This window comes from Mirounga leonina, unplaced genomic scaffold, assembly GCF_011800145.1.
Source record: "Mirounga leonina isolate KUSES-001 unplaced genomic scaffold, KU_Mleo_1.0 Mir_154, whole genome shotgun sequence".
Lineage (NCBI taxonomy): Eukaryota > Metazoa > Chordata > Mammalia > Carnivora > Phocidae > Mirounga > Mirounga leonina.
In genome coordinates this window covers 36,199,840-36,222,858 of record NW_023270389.1, presented here as the reverse complement: position 1 = coordinate 36,222,858, position 23,019 = coordinate 36,199,840, and the positions used below count along the sequence as shown (strand labels likewise).

At 44.4% G+C, this 23,019-nt stretch overlaps 1 protein-coding gene across 1 annotated transcript in view; it reads left to right on the top strand.

Moving 5' to 3' along the window:
• Nucleotides 1–23,019, top strand: part of KCNH1 (potassium voltage-gated channel subfamily H member 1) — a 364,126-nt gene that overhangs the window by 28,481 nt on the left and 312,626 nt on the right. The window contains exons 3-5 of the mRNA XM_035010480.1: nucleotides 2,213–2,319; nucleotides 16,390–16,518; nucleotides 22,144–22,262. Coding sequence (XP_034866371.1) covers nucleotides 2,213–2,319; nucleotides 16,390–16,518; nucleotides 22,144–22,262 — 355 coding nt within the window. The remainder of the gene's footprint in view (nucleotides 1–2,212; nucleotides 2,320–16,389; nucleotides 16,519–22,143; nucleotides 22,263–23,019) is intronic.

Genomic DNA, 23,019 nt, shown 5'->3' with positions numbered 1-23,019 from the left:
AGGTGTCCCTTTCCTAAAGATAAAGTAAACCTGCCTTCGTGCTGGCTACCTTCCTAATAGCTCAGGAGCCTCTTGTGCTTATTTCTTGCATTGCAGGTATTTGAAATCTAATGTCCAGGTTAAGGAAACTTACAGCTACCAGTAAATTATAGTTTGAGGAAGTACGTAAGACTAATGAAAGATGGGTGTAATTATGGCCCCTCGCTTCTTTCAAGTCTCCATTGTACAGGGATTTGTTTCACCTTGTGAAGGAAATGGCCGGCCTGTAAAACCATCGTGTCGCTTAAGTGGAGGTCACTTATCCAGCAAATTAACTCAGAAAGAGAAAGTGGAGGAAGCTAAAAAGGCAACTGGCTAAATAAGATGGTCACAGAGCTTACATTTTGCCTCCTAGGAGAAGTCCTCTTGTTCTCAGGCAGGGCTAATTTAGTCTTGATCGAGCCATCTTTTTAAAGATAACACGCTCGGTTATCCGTTTTCCTGATTTATAGATGAAAAGCGGAGTGCTCCACGAGAGAAGCACAAGGGCAACCACAGATAATCATGTCTCTCAGAGAGCTGAGAAGGGGCATAGTAACAGAAGTGACACAGAATTCATAAAGTCAACAGCGAGGGCAGATTTCCTTGCAGAGCGCGGGCAACCGCAAGCCTGCAGTAAGCTCAAGGCTGGTCCAGTATCAAGCCAAGTAAGGCCTTGGAGCTGGTGGTAGCCTCTGAGGTTCTTTGTGGCTCTGCAGTTCTAGGACTCTGTGATTCAAGTCGTCACGAGAAAGATTGCATTCAGTATGCACAGTTTTGGAAGACGGGGATTGTATTGTTTAGGAATGCATATCCCTGCTTCCACCTTACCCGAGGCTTGGGGGCTGAGTGTTGGTGTCCTTCTTGTTCTGGTCGCATGAAGGCCAGAGGTGGACAGGGGAAATGCTTGCTGGGGCCATGGAGAGCCTTTGTCCGAGGACTGGCTTTTCCTGCCCCATTGACAGATGGCTTTTCTCCTCTCCCATGTTGTCAGTTTCCTGTGCCGTGGTTTACTCTACCTAGCTGGGGGTGTATCTTATTCCCAGATGGACAAACCATATTCACAATGGGGCCCAGGAAAATGGACAGTCCTGGCAGTTTTCCTGCCTCTGCTGAGAACCAGCATTAGTAGGAAGTTCTATCTGGAGGTTTTCTCTCATTTTCTTTCATGCTACTTATTTCCCCCCTTAGTCTACTTTTCTCCAAATGTGAGCAGTCGGGAGGTGTGTGGGTAAGAATTGTAGGATTTTATCATTTCAGTTTTTTAAACCCAGTGTTTTTTTGGGGGATGGGGTGGGGTGGGTAGGAAGCAGAGCTGCACACACAGTGGCTGAATCTTCTGTTTCTTTCCTTAGCTTTGCCTTAATGTTTAGAACATCAGATTGCACCCTTTGGTGCAATTCTTTGGTTGATGAATTTTTGTGATTTTTCCTATTCTTTTGTTTATTTGGTTGGGAATTAGAAGAGGAAAGAATCTGTGGTCCAGATTTACTCTGCCATCTTTCCCAGGAAATTTCCCAGAGTTGTACTTCTAAAATGCAGATCTGATTATGGAACTCTTTTGCTTAAAACCTTCCAGTGTCTCTCCCCCCATTGTTTTCAAGATAAGGTTTAAATTACTTCACATGGCTTATCATGCCATGTGTTCCTTCATGATCTGGTCTGTGCTTATCTTTCTCTGTTATCTGTTGTGAAATCTCCCCTCATTGTGTCTATTCCAGTCACAGTGAACTGAACTACATCCAGGTTCCAGAACTAACCTCATTCTCACCTCTCTGCCTTTGCACATACTTTTTGTTCACCTGGAATGTTCTTTTCCCTCTTTTCCCCATCTAATTTCCACCTGCTCTTTAGATTTCATTTGCCTTTACCTCTGGGAAGCCTTTGCTGACCACGCAGGGCTCTGTGCCTGAATTCTGTGTTCTGTAACTCTGTATGTGTTGGTCACACTGTTTTCTGATCCACTCTTTTCTGTGTGTCTCCCCTTATTATTCTGTTCATTTTGATGGGAGGTGGTGATAGAGTGCTGGTGAATCAGTAAGTCTCTTTTGAGTGAATGTTTTCATTGTGTGTTTGTGTGTGTGTGTGTTCACTCCACATAGCACGGTGCTAGGTATAGGAGAGATGTTTAACATATGCTGGTACAATACTCAATATTTATTAAACTAACTTGAGCTTTTTGGTTGATTTGCAGTTTTATGTATGGGGAGCTGACCGATAAAGACACAATTGAAAAGGTGCGGCAAACATTTGAGAACTATGAGATGAATTCCTTTGAAATTTTGATGTACAAGAAGAACAGTGAGTATTCAGACTGTTGCGAACCATACCTTTATGTGCTTGGAATAGTAAAAGAGGTCCTCTTGCTCTGTTGTTGTCTTGGATCTTCTTCTCCCCTGTTAGCTAAATGTTGTTACGTGAGGCTATTGTTGGGATAAATGGTGTGGATTGCTGAGTTACACTGTTCTTTATGGAACACGTGAACTTGTCACCAACCAATTAAGACTTTTTTTTTCTTTTTTAAAGATTTTTATTTATTTATTTGAGAGAGAAAGAGAGAGCACAAGTCGGGGGCAGAGGGAGAGGAAGAAGCAGTCTCCCTGCTGAGCAAGGAGCCAGATGCAGAGCTCCATCCTGGGACCCTGGGATCATGACTGAGCTGAAGGCAGATTCTTAACCGACTGAGCCACCCAGGCGCCCCCAATTAAGACTTCCTGATCTCTGAGCACCTGGCTGGCTCAGTCGGTAGAGCATGTGACTCTTGATCTTGAGGTTGTAAGTTTGAGCCCGTAGAGATTACTTAAAAATAAAATCTTAAAAAGAAAAAGACTTCTTCATCTCTTTTTCTGCCAAGGTAAAGTTTTTCCTATTGGTTTACTTATGATGAGCTGCTAGCTGAAGATACTTACAGACTTTTTTTTTTTTAAGATTTTATTTATTTATTTATTAGAGAGAGAGAGAGAGAGCATGAGCAGGGTAAGGGGCAGAAGGAGAAGCAGGCTTCCCGCCGAGCAGGGAGCCCGATGCGGGGCTCGATCCCAGGACCCTGGGATCATGACCTGAGCCGAAGGCAGTCGCTTAACCAACTGAGCCACCCAGGCGCCCCATGATACTTATAGACTTTAAGCCTTCTTGGGGGAAAGGAAGACATGGGACAGTGACTCTGGCCAGATCATCTGAATCTGTCCTCCACAGTACCTAGCACAGCAGGTAACACCAATAGATGCCCTGTTAGGGGAAGGGGATTAAGAGTACACCTATCTTGATGAGCACTGAGTAATGTGTAGAATTGTTGAGTCGCTATATTGTTCACCTGTATGTTAAGTATACTGGAATTAGAAAAAAAGAGTTTCTGAATAAAATTTTCTTCTCCTGATGACCTTAGTTTTCTGTCAGAGACGGTATTAATATTCAGAGTGGATTGTGCATTTGTATTTGTTTTGGCTACAGTTACTTCCACTAAGCATGTTAATGAAGGATTTTGGTCAATAGCCATACACAGGTATAAAACTCACTTCTCTCCCGAGGTTTCCCATCGAATGGAGGTGAGCTATGTTGGACGTATGGGCCAGTGGGGTATATGGCCATAGTGGGGTCTGCAGAGATGTCCAGTAGTGCTGTGTTTTTGGCTTTAAAAAATGATTTTGGGGTGCCTCGGTGGCTCAGTCTTTCAGTGTCTGCCTTCAGCTCAGGTCATGATCCCGGGGTCCTGGGATCGAGCCCCGCATCTCAGTGGGAAGCCTGCTTCTCCCTCTCCCACTCCCCCTGCTTGTGTTCCTGCTCTCTCTCTGTGTCAAATAAATAAATAAAATCTTAAAAAGCAAAACAACCAAAAACTATTTTGTCTGTAAAGCATTCTGTTCTTTATATGTAGGATAGGATGGTAGGTCATAGGTTCAATAGCACGTTTCCAGAGTGGCTCAGATGGCCCATGAGGCTACGTGTTTATCTTGGTGGCATTCAGAGTGATACATTTCGCTCTGGAAAGCAAAGGGCACATGTTTCATCTGGAAGGAGCTGGGTCTTCAGTCTGGAGTGTTGGAGCAGGCAGCTGAGAGCACCCTTTGCTTGGTGCCATGTGCTGAAGCTGATGAGAGACTGGCTCGGGGCATCAGCTAATCCAAGAGGGTTGGTCCTGTAGCTTTCTTATTTGCGTGGAGCCTTGCTTCGTCTCCCTCCTTCAGCCAGTAGGTTGAGTTCCTACCCCACTATTCGGCAGGAGAGGAACAGGGTGAAAGACTGTAAATGGCTCTATGCTGGTCCTTCACCATGGGGAGCACAACCCAGAGCACCGGCTCTTACCAGGAACACACTGGCCTTTTCATGGGGAGGAGCTGCTGTGTCCATGTGCCCCGAGCTAATAGAGTAAGTTCAAGGTTTTCCACGCTGGGAGCTTTGCGTACTGAACAGTGTGGGTTTCCCCTTGACACAGCAGACTAATTGGGTCGGTGTATCATAAAAATAATGCTTTGCATTTATATTTTGCTTCAGAGTTTTCAAGCTTCATTAGACTGTGCATTTAACTTGCTGAAATTATATGTGTTTGGCACACAAAGGAGAGAAGGGGAAACTTAATTTAAATTGAGTCAGTGATCTCACTTGCCATTCCCTTTAGGGAGCATGTACCCCAGAGGAAGTGTGCGATGGGGGAGGTGAAGCCGCCGTTCCCTCAGTTGCCCCCCAGGGCTGAAGGCCTTGTATTATGAGCGTCTTGTGCACTGAAGGTGCTTCTTATAGCTGAAGTTCTGTACTTTAGGTAGACAGGGCCCACGCGTGTAAGCCAATTGGTTCAACTAATGTCCTGCCACAGAACGGGCATCTCTTCCCTGCTTTGAGGTTGCAGTAGGCGTATTAAGAGATGCATGCCAGTCTCCAAGGGGGCATGACAGCCTAGGCATGGGGCTCTACTTCCAGGGTGGTGGTAAAGAATTTTTAAGAGTAATTGTGGTCATATGTGATTTTTACCTTACGCTTTGGCTTGAGAAAATAAACTCTGTCGAAGATAGGACTCCACTCTATTTTAAAATGTTGATTCTCTAAGCCCCGTGAAGTTGGCATGGCTGATGTTATTTATGCCCATTGTATAAGAAGTTCCAATTCCTTACCCAAGGTCATGCAGAGCCAGGACCTGGTTTCCAGTGTCCTGGCCGTTCTTCCAAGACTGTGGGTACAAGGCAGGGCCAGCATATATGGTTGTGGAGGTTATTCCCTGTGTAGAGGGCAACTGGAAACCAACTTATGGTTTGCTTGCTGAATCCTCCATGCACCGTACCTAACATTACATCTGTGTTGAGGAAGGAGCTTCTCTTTCTAATTTACACAAAGATGTCTAGAAGGCTAGTGGGAGTTCCATACAAGGCTAAGCCTGCACAGAAAACAGGAAGCATGAAATTGATGCAGATAGTGTTGGTTTCTTTTTAGGAACCTGTTCACTGCCTCCAAACTCCTCCAAATCCCATCCTCTCCTAAGGAATTTAGAAACTTTAAATTATTTATTAAGCCTGGGAATTTTTACATTTACACTGAATTCTGTGCTTTTTTTTTTTTTTTTTTAAAGATTTTATTTATTTGAGAGCAAGAGCACAAGCAGGGGAGAAGGACAGAGGCAGAGGGAGAAGCAGGCTCCCCACTGAGCAGGGAGCCCAATGTGGGGCTCGATCCCAGGACCCTGGGATCATGACCTGAGCCGAAGGCAGATACCCAACAACTGAGCCACCCAGGTGCCCAAAAAAATTTTTTTAAAGCTTTTATTTATTTATTTGACAGAGAGAGAGACAGCGAGAGAGGGAACACAAGCAGGGGGAGAGGGAGAGGGAGAAGCAGGCTTCCTGCCGAGCAGGGAGCCCGATGTGGGACTCGATCCCAGGACCCTGGGATCATGACCTGAGCCAAAGGCAGACGCTTAAGGACTGAGCCACCCAGGCGCCCCAAGGATAATATTTTTAATGTTACAATAATGATGTTGACATTTGTGTAAGTTTATCTGTTAGGCCTGATCTTAATTCAGTAGAAAGTAAAACACGCTCAACTTTTGTGGGTGAGAAATTTCAAAGGAAATAATGTGTTCTTGTAAGTTTTGTGATTTTCATGATTTTGTAATTGGAAGAAAGTATGGGATAGGACCAAAATTTTGTTTCCATAGTTCCATATCAAACATTAAATTTAACTGGGCACCCAGCAAAGAATGGAAAGGGGCTAAAACAGATTCATTCTCTCTTGAAAAATGCAGTTTTTTTTTTTTTTTTTTTTAAGATTTTATTTATTTACTTGACAGAGAGATAGTGAGAGAGGGAACACAAGCAGGGGCAGTGGCAGAGGGAGAAGCAGGCTTCCCGCGGAGCGGGGAGCCCGATGCAGGGCTCGATCACAGGGCCCTGGGATCATGAGCTGAGCCGAAGGCAGACGCTTAACGACTGAGCCACCCAGATGCTCCCAGACAGGAGATCTCTGCAGAAACTGAAGATGGTGGGAGTTAGGCAGAGGAAGGGCAAAGAATAGCCCAGGCTGATGAAATGCACTGAAGTTTCAAGAGACCCAAAGCAGGGCTTCTCAGACTTTGACATGCATGGGAGATTACCTGCCAATTGCAGTACTCGTCCTCTTCTGTAGGTCTGGGGAAGGGTCCGAGCTTCTGCCCCCAGGTGATAGCAGCACTTCGGGTGCGTGTACCACATTGAGCAGCAAGGACAGAAAGCAGCTATGGTGAAGACTGACTTGGTGTCTACAGGGTGTGTCTCCTTCACGGCTGGATCCCTTGCACCCAGCATGCCTGACACATAGCAAATTCTCCCCCAAACTCATGGAGTAATTCCATAAATATGTAAATCAATAAGGGGTGACCATTGAGGCTGGAGAGATTAGGAAGGGCCAGTAATGCAGCCACATTAAAGAGTTTAGAATTTGTCTTAACATTGTTTGGGGGGCGCCTGGGTGGCTCAGTCCATTAAGCTTCTGCCTTCGGCTCAGGTCATGACCTCAGGGTCCTGGGATCGAGTCCCGCATCGGGCTCCCTGCTCAGTGGGGAGTCTGCTTGTCCTTCTCTCGCTCCCTCTACCTCCCCCCCCCCGCTCGTGCTGTCTCTGGCTCTCTCGTAAAATAAATAGAATCTTAAAAAAGAAAAAAAAGCAGTGTTCGGGAAAGAGGGCGGGGGTGAGGGGTGTTAAGTATATAATCAGATTTACATTTTAGAAAGATGGCTCCAGTAGAGTGAGGAGATGGAACAAAGCCTAGGAGACTGGAGGTCAGGGGCCCACTTAGGAATGACCTGCTGACAAGATGGTTTCGGCCTGCTGGGAGGAAGGGGGCAGAGGCAGTTGAGAAGGAGAGATGTCCAGGGATGTCTCCTCCAGGACCGGGAGGACTGAGTATGGGGACTTTGTCAGTGGTGCCCACTGACTGGCTCTCCCCTCAGTCTGCCGAGCCCCAGGCAGTGCCCAGGAAGCAGGAAGCATCGTGTTTCCCGTCAGGAGCTCCTTGTCTGGACTGAAGGAAAACATGCCAAGTATCTAGCACAGAGCCCAGCGTCACACAGGTGCTTGGTGAATGTTTGTTGAGTGACTTTGGAAGGAACTTGGCAGTTACCAAGAAACAGATGAGTGCAAGAGAAGCGTGTGGTTCAGAGCGAGGGCCTCAGGGCCGAAGTGGGAGCGGTGTGGGGCCCAGGTGGCTGGTGATGCCCCCGAGGAGCAGACTGCGCAGACGTGGGCGGGAAGAGGGAGGGAGGAGGCAGAGTTTGCTGCTACTTTCAAAACATCTAGTTCAATAGACTGAAATGTTCAGCATTTTGAAGGTGTATAGAGTCCCATGGGGCAAAGGCACTCCTGTTGAGATTTTAAAATGTGAAATGTCATCATCTAAAAGAATTTTTATTTTTTTCTCGGATTTCTTTTTTTTTTTTTTTAAGATTTTATTTATTTATTTGAGAGAGAGAATGAGAGACAGAGAGCATGAGAGGGAAGAGGGTCAGAGGGAGAAGCAGACCCCCCGCTGAGCAGGGAGCCCGATGTGGGACTCGATCCCGGGACTCTAGGATCATGACCTGAGCTGAAGGCAGTCGCTTAACCAACTGAGCCACCCAGGCGCCCTTTTTCTCGGATTTCTAAATTGAATTATTTTACTATGGAGAATACATGAACATGGGAAGGAAAACAATCACCCCAAAGACTCAGCAATTTTACTCTGCTATAAACTTTTTGGTGTGTTTCCTTTTAGGTTTTGCCTTGCACATGTTACATAATTGAGATTTTGATGTGTATGCAACTTGAAGTCATACATATATTTAATCTTCTATCATAAAAATATCCTCCTCATTAAAATTCCCCATAACTATAATTTAGAAAGAATTCATTAGTACTTCCTCCACTGTTGGATATTTATGAGGGGAGTATCTTCATGTAAAAATATTTATTGGCATTCTGAAATATTTCCTAGAAGTTGAGAATTACCATGTCAGAGAATGTGAACTGAGGTTCCTGAGATGTTTTGCCAGTGTTTCAGAATTGAACCCATTCCCAAGTTCACTTGCAGGTTTCTAGCGTCTGACTGATTGCACTACACCAGCACTGAACAGTAGAACTTTCAAACGATCAAATTGCCTCCAATTAAACTTTTTTTGTTGTTTAATGAGTGTTTTTAATGCTAGTGAGACTGAAGTACTTTTTCCTATTTACTATCCGTTTAAAATTATCCTTTTTATGTTAATTGTTCAGATTCTTTGCTCATATCTTCTATTTAATTCTGGTGATTTTCTTATCGATTTTTTTTTCATAAACTCTTAATAAATTGGCTTTTCCCCTCTCCCATTCTTTAGTAGTATGTGCAAGGACAACTTTATAGAAAGAATCTTCTCTTGATAAGAATTAATGTTTGTCCCAGTTTTGGGGAGTTGGGAGTAATTAGCAGAAGGCTTCCTGGTGTGCTTTGGAATGAGTGTGTGGTATACTATTATGTATCTTGAAGGAGGGATGATTTGAAAGGTTTCTTTCTGTAGGACAGTCTGATGAATAAACTGGGCATTTTAGTAGTGCTATGTGTTTCCTTTTTTTTTTTTTTTAAAGATTTTATTTATTTATCTGACAGAAAGAGACACAGCGAGAGAGGGAACACAAGCGGGGGGAATGGGAGAGGGAGAAGCAGGCCTCCCGCGGAGCAGGGAGCCCGATGTGGGGCTCGATCCCAGGACCCCGGGACCATGACCTGAGCCAAAGGCAGACGCTTAACGACTGAGCCACCCAGGCGCCCCGGTGCTATGTGTTTCCTATCATTTCTTAACTCATTCTCCGTAAGTTAGATAATTTTCATACATCAGTAACAGTCATCGTTATTGGACTCATTCAGTAAATATTTAGGTGGTCATTCTTGTGCTAGTCAGTTAGTTTTTCCATTTTTCAAACAAGAAAATCATGAAGTATCAGCTCTGAGTGAAAGCAGGACACTCTCTGGGTAACACTCCACGGCATGTGACTGACTCCACAGTTTGTGGCATGGCGGGCAGCCTCCTGTTTGGGACCTCTGGATCAGCTTCTACATCAGAGAAGCTCAGGAAAAGTTGTGCCAATCCAGCAAGGAAAAGCTGCCAGCCAGATACTTATTAATTACCTACCGTAGGCCTATGAGTTTGAGCCAAAGAGATCCAGATATAAGAAACGGACTCTGCCTTTGAGGAGGTTACAGTCTAGTTGTGGAGATGAATCTCATAGGAAAACCAACATATTTTGCCCATTTTCCTAAAGGATTGTCTTTTACTTATTCAGTGCTAGGAGCTATTTATATGTAAGGGATATTGAGTCTGTGTTGAAAAATATTTTTATTTAAAACGTCTTTCTTTTTAATTAGACTTTTTAAATACCATTTATAAAGTCAGGGGCGTCTGGGTGGCCAGTCGTTAAGCGTCTGCCTTCGGCTCAGGTCATGATCCTGGGATCCTGGGATGGAGGGATCGAGTCCCACATCGGGCTCCCTGCTCGGCGGGAAGCCTGTTTCTCCCTCTCCCACTCCCCCTGCTTGTGTTCCCTGTCTTCCTGTGTCTCTCTCTGTCAAATAAATAAAATCTTAAAAATAAATAAATAAATAAATAATAAATTAAAACATTAAACCATTTGGAATTTATTTTCCACATTGCTTATTTAGTTGTCTCAGTACAATGTATGAAAGAATCTAGCTCTCCCCTTCTAATTTGAAAGGTCCTTTTTTTAGATGCTAGATTCTCACACATTCATGAGCTTGTTTCTCTCCTCTCCTTTTCCAGGAGTCTTTTGTAACTTATTAGCTATGTGAGTTCGGTTAAAATGCTCTCCTACTGGGGTTTCCCATATTTAAAATGGGGGATAATGCAGTCGCAACTCCATCTTGCAGAGTTGCTGTAAGAAGTTGGCCATAATGTGTCAGGACTGGACCCCACTGTAAGCACTTAATAAATGATGTTGTTGTTTTCATTGTTGCTTGTTTTAGGGCTGGTGCCAATGGCTCTTAGTTATTGGACAGCTGACCTTTGAACAAGGCAAGGTTAAGGTGTCAGCCCCCCACCCTTGCAGTTGAAAGTCTAGGTATAACTTTCGACTCCCCCAAAATGTAACGACTCATAGCCTACCATTGACTGGAAACCTTACCAATAACATAAATAGTTAGCACATATTTTGGATGTTATATGTATTATACACCTTATTCTTAAAGAAAGCTAGAGGAAAGAAAATGTTACAAGGAATATCATAAGGAAGAGAAAATACATTTACAGTACTGTATTTATTGAAAAAAATCCATGTTCCCTGGAGGAAGTGGGAGGGACAGGCTCTGTATTTTCATTCCAAATAAAATTATCTTTCTAAAAGGAAAAAAAAAATCCATGTATAAGTGGACATGCGCCACTCAAAGGTGTTTTGTTCAAGGGTCAACTGTGGGAGATAGTCCTTGTTATTATTTTTCTTTCAAAAATTTTCAAAGATTTCTTGGCTGTTCTTCTACCTCTATTTTTCTACTTGAATTGAATTTCAATTCATCAAACTGAGAAAAACAAACAAAAAAGAACAATTGAGATTCTGATTTAAATTGCATTAAATTTATATATTAAATGGGGAGGTTTGACATGTTACAAAATTGAATCTTCTCATCTGCAAACAATGTAGCTCTCTCCATTTCTTTAGGTTTTGTGTTTCGTTTTGGTCTTCCATCACATTTTAATTAAGTTGAAGCTTAAGCATTGATTTTTCTAGCTTCCCCCCCATGTCTGAGACTGGTGCTCTTCCTCAGAACAGGTAGAAGCAGCTCTGGAGTTTCATTAAACACCTTGACATACATTCTCTTTTAAGTCATCCAAACACCCCTATGAGGTAAGATCGAACATTTCAATCTTACAGGGGAGAAATTTAAAAGGAAGGGAGGAATGTATCAGACATCTATATATTTTTACTGAATCTAAAGTAGGTTTATTATCCCCATTTTGCAAATGAGGAAGCTGATTCTAAGAGATGGAGGTGACATGGCCAAGGCTTATGGTAAGCTAAGAGATATAGGGCTCACACCCGGGACTTGGGGTTCCCAGTCAGATGTTCTAATGGCCAATGGCCACTGCTTCTCACTGTTGTTCTCTCAGACTCTCTGGACTTGTCATTTGTCTCAGTGAAGGTGCCCTGAGACCAACTGGTCAGTTTCCTAGGGGAGGCTGCCATTCCCTAGTCTAGTTTCTGGACCTGTCATCTGAATGGCCCAACACGTTGCAGCCATTCCCATGAGCCAGTGATTGGAGTTCAATTCCATTGCTGTTGAATATGGCTTGGATACCTGGCTGCCTGGGTACGGAGAGTACCAGGGTAGGAAGAAGCCTAACGGAGGCCAAAAAAATCTCTTGTATAGCCGAGCCTTGCTTTTTTGTTATCTGACTGCTGGGGTTGAGAAACCCGATGGCCATGTCAAGTTGTCAGGTTCATTACTACATGACCCGAGGTAGCTAGTAAGGGATGAGAATCACAGATCACAGAGTGAGCAGGAGGAGGGGCCTGACCCGGAGCTGCCCCTCCACTGGCACCCTCAGCCAGGAAAGACAGGCTCTCCCAGCAGCACCTGCCTTTGCCATAAGCCTTTGCTATGTTTTTCCTGGATTTGTGCATTGATCTTCCTTTATTTATCATTCACCCTTTGTCCTTTTTGCAGAAACAGGACATCAAATACTTGCTTTTCTCAATTTGCCCACTGTAGGCACTTGGGTGCAGAGGCAGAATTTCAACCCCGTCTTCCTGATTTTGTGTCTGTAGGTGTGAATATTTGTGCTTGCAATGCCTCTTGTTATCTTGTTGGAATGAATTGTAGTCCAGAATCTGGGCTCTCTCGGGGAGATCCCTGGAGGCCACCTGCCCTGACCTCTGCCTCTGGGCAGGTCTATATCTAAATGGAGCCAAAGGGCTCCTGACTATCCTTGGGGGCATCGAGAGGGGTGGAAGAGAAGCTGAGTGAGTGGGGCTCCAGGCGCTGGGCAGCCTGCGTTCACTTGAAGGACATGTTTCATATATTGAGACTTTGAGTAATGTTTCACTAGTTAAAATTGCTTTGCTCTTGAGAGTAAAAGGTTGAAATTACTAGTCTGTGCCACCTAGGTGGGATTCATGTTCTCCTTTGAAAGAATTGCAGAAATGAAAATTTAAGCCCATTCTGCTTGCTTTCCTAGAGTGTGTAAGGAATGCTAATTTGGGAGAGAGACAGGTCTGAGTGACTCTGAAGACACTGGAAGTAGGATTTACTTCTTTGGAACTCAGCAGGTATCCCTAGAGTAGCTGCCCCACCAAGGGCGTTGAGTTTCCCAATTCCAGGATGGCGCCTCCTGGAGTTGAGCGATGTAATAGCCTCATGTGACCCTATGTATAACATTGCACTACACAGGGCTGCAGGGTGATGAGACAGAGAAACCTCAGATCTCTTGCCCCAGAGTGAATTGTGGTCTATTTAAGGAAAGAGCCCGCCACTGTTACGGTTGGAAGGGAAACATCACTTAGCACTTTCTTTCCTTGCCTGTGATCAGAAGCAATTGAGAGAGATTCAGTCTTCAGGCAAATGGAGGTTAAAATTTCCCCTTCTTGACTAGCAAAGCTGATCCTAGAGAATGTACTTTATGTATGTGGTCAAGTAACTTTCTAAAAGTGCAAGTAAGTTTCTAAAAGTGAATCCTAGAATCAGACAGACTTCTCCACCCAGCACAGGTAGCCCTGGAGAACCGCAGGCTTCTCCTCCTATTGGTCATTCCCCTGCCCTTTTGTCTTCTCCCCTAACACCTATAGAATGGTGAAGCAGAGCAGGGTGTGGGTGTGCGGATTCATCTCTAAGAAAGCAGATGAAGAGAAGTGGTTGAGCTACACATGTCCAGTTCTTAACCCCTGAATGACCAACCCAGGGAAAAGACCTGAGAGTTCCTTTGAGATCTGTTTCTCCACCCGGAAACACCAGATCAGGGAGTATGAGGTTCCCTCCCTCAATAAGCCCAACTGATGAGCTGGAGACATGCTCTAAGGCCATGCATCCTGACTATATGAATTTTTGGTATCAGATTCATATGTATTTCCTGAAAAGAAATTACCGGAATAGCATGTGTTTAATCAGGGAATGTTTCTAGAGGAAGCACTGGGCTCAGTTTGGTGGAGAGAAGCACACAGCTTTAAACAGATTGACCTGTAGAAATGGGGGGGTGGGGGCAGAATTCAAGATGAGCTTGAACTGTAGTAAAATGAAAAAGGCCTCCCACCAGTAGGCTCTCGTGATCTGGGAGGTGTGGGGTACATCCTCAATCCCAGGAGTCATAAATGGAATATCAAGATTAGATGACACAGTCCCAACTCGAAAATTTCACAGGCATGGGCCCCAGCTGATAGAGCGCAGTGGATGGCCCGTAGGTGGCAGCTGGGAAGGTTACGGTTCCAGGGGCTCTTGGGATTAGCCCTCATGAGTGGGGGGCATCTCCTCTCATTCCTTACTGGTTTGATAAATTAGCAGTGTTTTCTGGTTTACCATCTGAAAAAAAATTGCTTAAGTAATTTTTTTTTTTTGAGAGCAGAAAGAAAATGTTTTTTTGATTTGTTTGCTTTTTGTCTCACCAGCTAGGATATAAGGGAAGACTGTGGGTACGTAGGCTCAATTGGTGTGATGCTTTATTTTGAGTTTTCTGTTGCTTAATTGAAAATGGTTTTAAATCCCACAGGTTCTGAGCAGCGACCTGGGAGGGGTAGTAACACAGACCTTTCAAAAACAGTAGGTGATTCAAAGGCCATATTCTTCTTGATTTTAGAATGCTATGTGTGATTTTTGTATGGTGGATTTTTCTTTCAAAACATGTTTTTCTTCAGGTGACATTATAACCTGTTTGTCTTCTAAGAGCACCCAGAAACTGGCAGCTGAAAATTACGGAACAGGAAAATCGGCAGAGGATTAAAGTTAGCTATGGATGAATGTATAGATAATGAAGATTTAAGCAGAATATATTCCCGTCTGATCTATTTGCTGCCTGCTTGACTGTATATTTTATGGTTATTTATGCTTCTATATGAATGAGTGGTATAGCCAGATATGTAAGCTGGTTATTGTTAAGTTGGATTGGTTAATCCTAAGGTCAATCACAGATGTCTGTCTGTCCATGTTGTAGTATAGTATGGAGTTTGCTGTGATTCCCTGCAGAGAGACCTAGAGGTACCCCTTGGGGATTTATTTACATCTCCCAAGATTCAATGAGTTGTTTGCTTGCTATCTTGAGATAAAATAATACATGTAAAATGCTGAACACAGTACCTGGTATATAGGTGGCTTCTCTAATTCTTTTTTTTTTTTTTTAAGATTTTATTTATTTATTTGACGCACAGAAAGAGAGAGAGAGCGCACACAAACGGGGAGTGGCAGAGAAAGAGGGAGAAGCAGGCTCCCTGCTGAGCAGGGATCCTGACTCGGGGCTTGATCCCAGGGCTCTGGGATCATGACCTGAGCCGAAGGCAGACGCTTAACCGACTGAGCCACCCAGGCGCCCCAGGAAGCTTCTCTAATTCTTAACATGGAGAACTACTTACTGTATTTTAACTTGAAAATGGTTATAAAACAGCATGTAAGGGGCACCTGGGTGGTTCAGTCAGTTAAGCGTCTGCCTTTGGCTCAGGTCATGGTCCCGGGGTCCTGGGATCGAGCCCCACATCGGGCTCCCTGCTCATCAGGGAGCCTGCTTCTCCCTCTCCCACTCCCCCTGCTTGTGCGCTCTTTCTCTCTCTCTCTCTCACTGTCAAATAAATAAATAAAGTCTTTAAAAATAAAATAAAATAAAATAAAATAGCATGTAAAGTATTATCCCAGTTCTGCAAAATTCAGCAAATAGTTAAGTCCTTATATCCCAGGTGCTGTTTAAGGACCTGGGATGTGAGAACTAGATGGAGAAGAACTTACCATGTCTTTGTGTCTCATTTAATTTTGCATCACAGAGTTGATTGGTGTGGCTTGTTAGGATGTCTTCTATAGGTAGAAAACACTTGTTTTCCCTCATTCTTTTTTGGAAGCCAGACACTGACTTTGTATAGATACTTAGCCATAGATACCTGAGTGGGTGCCCTCTTGGAAAAGTTAGTCAGATGAGTCCTGCCCACCTTCTTGTTGTGTGAATTAGAGCAGTGCTTTGGAAGAGCTCCTGTATTCCCTGTTTTCGCTCAGGAATAAGGATCGGAAGTTGAAACACAGGGGTTGAGCTTCCTAAAGCACTAATGTAAACACAGCCCAAAGCCCCCTGGAAACCTTCTTTTTTGAGGGAGGCTTTGCTGGGAGAATGATTGTGATGGGTCTCTTCCTTTTTCAGCACGTTGTCATCTGCCCCATTGCTTTGGACCTTTTGGGTTTTTAATTTGGGGAGAGAGACTTAGAAATACAGTTTCTGGCCCATGGTTGATTGAGCATGTGAGTCAAATTGATGGATGCCCAAACTGGGTTTTGACACTGGGGCCCTTTAGCAATGGAAATTTTGAGTTTGCAGTGGTTTGCTGGCCATGGTTGGCAATGCCCATCCTCGTCCCTACTCTTTACTTGTCTACTGCATGGTCACTAGGGTGAGTATTTAGGTTTCTGTACCTTAGTAACTTCCATAAGATTAGGAGGGATTTTCAACCCATTTTCCAGTCATTTTGCAAGGGTTAAGAGATATACACTTACAAAATATTTGAACCGAAGAAAATCCCTGCCAAATAGTCACTGTGAAAGTTTTTTATCCCAGCAAGAAGAGGAATTCATGGTATGATATCCCAGCACCTAAAGGAATGAAACCATTTAAAAATGAATTAATATTTGTACCTGTTCATTCCCAAGTTTTTATTCCAGCACCCCTCACATGAGAATGCAAATTGCTGACCAACCTTTTGATATTTCTTGCAGGGACACCTGTGTGGTTCTTTGTGAAAATTGCTCCAATTCGAAATGAACAGGATAAAGTGGTTTTATTTCTTTGCACTTTCAGTGATATAACAGCTTTCAAACAGCCGATTGAGGATGATTCATGTAAAGGTTTGTAATTCTGATTTGTACTAATACATTTATGCGGTTTTCTTTATCCTGTGGTGTGACTCCCATTCCAGAGAATTTGAGGTTGCCAAGGCAATCTCTGCACAAAGATCAAGATTTAAACTTTAATTTGTGTTGGGTAAAGCATTGTATCATTCTGGAATGTATTAAGGGGGAGAAGGGGAGGGAAAAAAAGCTTTATTTAGGAAAGCATTTTGAATCCATTTTATACCTTTTTAGAGTAACCCTTTCCAGTAATGATTAGACTAGAAGAAGGGAGTTGGCCCCTCTGGTATCAGCAGAATCTTTTCCAGTGTCCCCATGACAGATGTCAGTCACCCAAATGAGGCAGTCCCTGACCACCTGCATCTTATTTGTATGTAAACTTTGTTGGATTTGACTGAGTTCTTGCATTTCGAGATTGTTAAAGTAGATTTTAACACATCTCTACCTCTGTGGTTGATTAAGTCTGTGGCTTGTGAATTTGTTGGAAACGCGGTATTAATGAGGCCAGGGTCTTAAGTAACATATCCATATGGGTCATTTAATCAGCTTGTGACCACGGATTATGGTGCTCACTTCAGCTATATCATGTGCATGTATTCTTTGAATAACACTGGGGGCCAAGGAAGGAGAGGGCTCAGGATTTCTAGAACAACAGTCCTCTTGAAGAGGTCAAGCTAATCAGATGCACAAAAGATGGCATGTTATCCCCAGAGGTTTGGGGTTCGGGGGTGTCACGCGCCCTCTTCCGTAGCGTGCATGCAAGGTAACCAAGAGGCCATAGCTCTTCTTAGTTGCAGTGCTTCTTGGCTCTGTGGTTGATTTTTCCATCTCTCTCTCTGAGAACTCTGCTCCTTGCCATTTCCTGAGATGCAGCAGAGAGATGTGAGTGGAGTCCAGGGAGAAGTCAAATTGGGGAGTATAATTCTTGATGTGACAAAATTGTGATTGTTACATGTGCCTTATAGGAGGAAATATAAAGCATTCTGTGGATGCTCTCCTGGGCTGTGTCCTCTAGCACATTTGGAGGCTCACATTTATAAAGTTCAGAGCACAACGCTGTGTATACCAGTGCATCATATATATATATTTTTTTAACTATCTGATAACCCAGTAAATCAAGTACAGCCCGCCTTTTGGTTTCAAGACAGCAGCAGATGTAAAGTTTCTCAACCAGCGCCTCAGACTCCTGCAGTCTCCTCTTTTTCCTGCAGGTTCGTGAGTCCCTGATTTCTGGTTTCTGACTTGAGGATTTCTGAGGGCAAATAGTGATTCCACGGTGATAAACTCACTCATGATTAAGTGTCATCCTGCTACCCTCTAGAAAGGCCATTTGCGTTTTTAACTGAATAAACTCATAAAATATTAAAGGCAGTCACATATTTTGACATTTGTAAGTTTTGTCTTCAAAATGTAAAGAGTCAGAATGTTGGTTGAGTCAGACTGTTTGCCTCTCACCACTGCTGGAACATTTTTGGGTGACATGCAAGTATTGTTTAGTAGGAAAGGCATACTCAACAGAGAGCGCTCCTCACACGCCACCTAGCTCTCTGCATTTGGCTCTCATGAAATGCGAAAGAGGAGATCAATCAAAGTGATGCCGTGAGATTTGCCTCGGCTTATTTTCCAGGAAAGAAAATGCTCTACTTCAATTAACCTGACTCGGTGATGCATTTCCTTGCTGATGAGAGTTTTGGTGTGTAGACACGCACGCACACTCACATGCACACATGCACACTTCAGTGTTCCCTGTAGGAATGCTGCTAGTGATCACCCTTAATGCCTTCTCCATGACATGACGTCATAAGCCTGTCCATTTCCAATGCCACAACAGATATGTTTGGACCCTCCCTCTTCTTATGTCACTATGCCCCTGGCCTCCTTTGAGTTGCTACTCTATTTAGGACAAAGTCAAATTGATTTTTTATTTTTTTATTAACATATAATGTATTCTTTGTTTCAGGGGTACAGGTCTGTGATTCATCAGTCTTACACAATTCACAGCACTCCCCATAGCACATACCCTCTCCAGCGTCCGTCACCCAGCCACCCATCCCTCCCACCCCCCTCCACTCCAGCAACCCTCAGTTTGTTTCCTGAGATTAAGAGTCTCTTACGGTTTGTCTCCCTCTCAGGACAAGGTCAAATTTTATATTAGTCCGTTTGTGATGGAAGAGCATGATAGTAGTCCAGGCCTTGCTAGTTGTAAGTCTATAAACAAGGGTCCAATGTAGGAAGATACGTTGCCATGTGGCTGGATTGTTTTCCTGACTTGACATTTCTTTTTGGATGTGCTCTCACATTGGGAGCTTCTGGCAGGTTCCAGCTGGGTTTTCAGTACCATACCTCAGTCAGCAGTAGGAGTCGTAAGAGCCTTGGTGACCCAGGCTTGTTTAGAATTCACTTTTGAGTGGGAAGGGGAGGGTGGATTAAGCAAAACCCCAGAAATGCCCGGATAATCGCTCTTTGGCATAGCAGCACGAGATGTTTCCCACCATCAGATTCGTCCTTTGTTTTAGTCAGTTGTGCTCAAATTGTCTTTAAAATGACATTGTGTTCCTTGATCACGCAGTGCCTCCCTCTGGGGCTTGGGCCTGGGCTAAGTGCATCCAGTAGTGACAGGAGAAGCCAGCTGGTGCAGCACATTTTCCCACAGACAACCCACAAAGGGGTAAACACGTGGGATAGTCAGCTGTGGACTATTTCAGCATCGGACACGAAGTAACTCCCCTTCGGCAGGTGATTGGGCTGCCCTGAGGCCCCTTTTTCATTTGGTCTGTCAGTTCTCAAGCTCCTTGTTATGAATGATCCAGGCCCCTGACCTCCTCATCTTCTCTTTTCTGTCCATCTTTTAACTGCTTCCCTTGCTCTCTGACAAAAGGTGTCCACAGATGGTGAGGGCTGGGAAATATAAGTCAAGCTAGATTTGCTGATTGGTAGCAGCTCTGAGGGGGGGATGTGGGGTGGGGTGGTGGTGGTGGTGTGTGTGTGTGTGTGTGTGTGTCTTACTTTTTTTAAAAATTTAAATTCAGTTAATTAACATATAATGTATTACTAGTTTCAGAGGTAGAGGTCAGTGATTCATCAGTCTTATATAACACCCAGTGCTCATTACATCACGCGCCTTCCTTAATGTCCATCTCCCAGTTACCCTATCCCCCCACCCCCGCCCCTCCAGCAACCCTCAGTTTGTTTCCTATGATTAAGAGTCTCTTATGGTTTGTGTCCCTCTCTGATTTTGTCTTGTTTTATTTTTTCCTCTCTTCCCCTGTGATCCTCTGTTTTGTTTCTTAACTTCCACATATGAGTGAGATCATATGATAATTGTCTTTCTCTGATTGACTTATTTCACTTTCTTCTCTGTTATTATGGATAATTGGTAATGGCTGCAGGATATTTTTCTCTGTCCTATTCTCCCCTTTGAGCTAGGAGGCTTTGGCACATGGGTAGAGAGGAATTAGATGGCAAGGCTCAGAATTTTCTCTCTACATTGTTCCCTAAAGGATGAGGATGAGTCATCCCTCTTGTTTTGTCTCTTACCCCACCAAATAATCTCACACTAAAGGAGTGAATTCATTTTTAAAGACCCATGTATTTACTTCTACATAGTAAACTTGAGCCAGATTCAGATCACAAAAGGAATGTAACACTCCAGAGGAGATTTTTAAAGGCCAAAGATTGAGAATGTGCAGGGATGAGGACTCTGGCAAGCTGTTGCAACTGCAGACCCTTCTCCATGTGTCTTCCTGTGCGATATTTGCAAGGTACTCTTAGGAAAGAATCTGGGCAGTGGATAGAAGCCACAGGTCCCCTCGGCCCCTCCATACTAACATTTTAGCTATCTGCCCTTAGGATGACAGAAAGGGGATGATTTAGTGGCTGCTCCTTGAAGAAGCCACCTAGAGTTTTGGTTATTTCTACACTGACAGGGAAAAGATCAGGGGAGCAGGACCTGAGGATGCTTAGGCAGTGTCCACACTGACTGTCCATCTTGGTCCCCAGTGTCCTTTATTTTCTTTTGTACGTTGGGGTATGGCACCAGCTCCTCTCAGAGAGTCTGTGACTCTGCAGGTTAGGGCCAGCCTGGCCTCACAGCCTTCCCGCTGAGGTCAAGACCCCTGATAGCCATCCTCTGTAGCTTCTACTCAAAACGACTTGGCAATGCTTTCCAAGGGGAGGGGCCTCTAGGTCTGTCTTTTCTCCTATTCCCGGACTTACTTATCCTTGGAGCAACTGGAGTTTCATCTCATCCCAGCATCCTCTTTTCTGGCTGAGGGAGGATACAGGGCTGTGTGGGCTAAAGCAACCTAGTGGGGGGCTTGCCCCTGTTGAAGCCAGCAGCCGTTGTGATGGTCAAGGAAGGGGGACGTGGTTGTCCTTACTGAGAATGGAGAAAGGATCCAGTGAGTACTTTTTAGCCGACTGCTAGGTTGCACATTATGTGCTGTCCTGGTAGAGGTGTGATGGAGAATTTTACACTGTGTGTCCACTTCCCCGTCCAACACCCATTCATCTTCCCATGCCTTCCGCTCAGGTAGTGGAAAGCCAGCTCCTTTGAGAGCCAGATTCTTGGAAAGGTTTCAGGGCTAGCCCAGAGAGCGGGAGGCTAGCCTGAGCCTGGGGAAATGCCCATAGGTCGAAGGATCTTTCTTTTCACCCCTTGTGCTAGATCAGCTTATGGGACCAGGACACTGAGCTCCCTGCCACGCAGGGTCATCTGTCCTGCCACCTCCTTCTTATCATTTGTCTCAGAGTATGGGTTGTGGTGGTGGTATAGTGATGGTGGTGGAGGGGTGGGTTGGGTGGGGGTGGGTTGCAGAGCCCTTGCTGACGTTTGCATGCACAGCTGTGTTTTACCTGATTGAAAATATACCTTCTGTTCTTGAAAAGCTCTGTAGAATTCAATTCCAGCTTTGTTTTGAGCTGAAAGAGAGCCTAACTCTGAAACAGACCTTAAAAAAATCCAAGTTCAGTACTAGGGCTCTTTGGGATTCTTGTTATTTGGGGAACCTGTCACCAATGGTCCTTCCCCTGTCCCAGAGCAGACTAAAATATGCCCATGCTTTCCCCCCATCTACCCAGGGGTTAGATTCATTTCTTATTCCCCTGGCTTTGGAGATTGTAATGCATGGGATGGCCATTTAACTAGCTTGTCCTTGCCACCCCTGGAACCAGCTCAGTCTCTACTAGATCAGACTGTGTGGGGGTTGGGAGCAGCCCGAGCCCAGTCCCAAAGTCAGAGAAATATCTCGACTACCTGGTATTATCTGGCCGGAAAGCTTTGGGCCAGAGTGGAAAGTTCTGGACTCTTTGTAACTGTCTAGGCACCCTGTGCCTCAGTTTCCCCATTTGTAAAACAGTACTGAAACCTGCCCTACATATGTCACAAAGCTATGATTAGGACAAAATGAAAGTGCAGGGAAAAGTAAATTGCTACACAAATTTGAGTGTGTCTAGACGCTTTTCTGAGCAGCAAGTCTGGGTTGGGAGGAATGCGGAGTGACTCACGGGAGCCCAGGAGGACAATGGGTGTGTGTGGCTTCCGACAGAGTAACTGGTGGTGTGAATGTCCATGACATTCAGGACAGGGTTGAAACTGTCTTTTCTCTCCTCTGCATGTTCCAGGCTGGGGGAAGTTTGCTCGGCTGACCAGAGCTCTGACGAGCAGCAGGGGCGTCCTGCAGCAGCTGGCTCCCAGCGTGCAAAAAGGCGAGAATGTCCACAAGCACTCCCGGCTGGCCGAGGTAAGGGCGGGGGGCTAGCTCTGCTCAGACCGCACTTCCCTGGCGTCTGTGGGCTAAGAAGATGGCACAAAGCAAGTGTGTGGTTTGGAAGGGACCTTCAGGACCCCCAGACTCAGGTCTTGTCTGGGCTACACACCATGATGTGTGACTTGGGGAAAGTGACATAATTCCTTTGAGCTTTGGACTTTCCCGTCTGTAAGAGGAGACTGCAAACAGCTCTGTTCGAGCTTATCGAGGTTACAGGTGTCAATTCACTGTCTTGTGGGAGTAGGGAAGGAGCTAGAAGTGCTGTACACATGAAGGGGTTTTTACTTATAATTCCGTTATTTGAGCAATGCATAGTATTAGAGAGAAAAAAGATAATAAATAGGAAACAAACAAAAATCACCTGTAATCCCACTAACCAGATGGCTTTGTTATAATTTTTGTATGCATTCTTTAACTCTTTTTGTTAGGTATATGCTATTTCCTAAAGCCTCGTAAATACATTTTTTCGTAGTTAATATTTATGAAGTTCAAATGTATCTAAGAATCAACGTGTACATTTAATGTGGTTGTGTTACCTTCTCTTCACTTTATATAATCATGGACGTCTTTCCAGGTTAATAAATGTACTTGAATTTATTGCTGTTCTGGTAACCCTTGTCGTAAGGAGAACCTGTGGTGATGGTATTCTCCCTGCTGCTGGGACAAATGAGAGAGGCTGGGAAGCCTGGACAAGGTGGTTCCCTAGGCTTAATGCACCGCAGTCACTCTT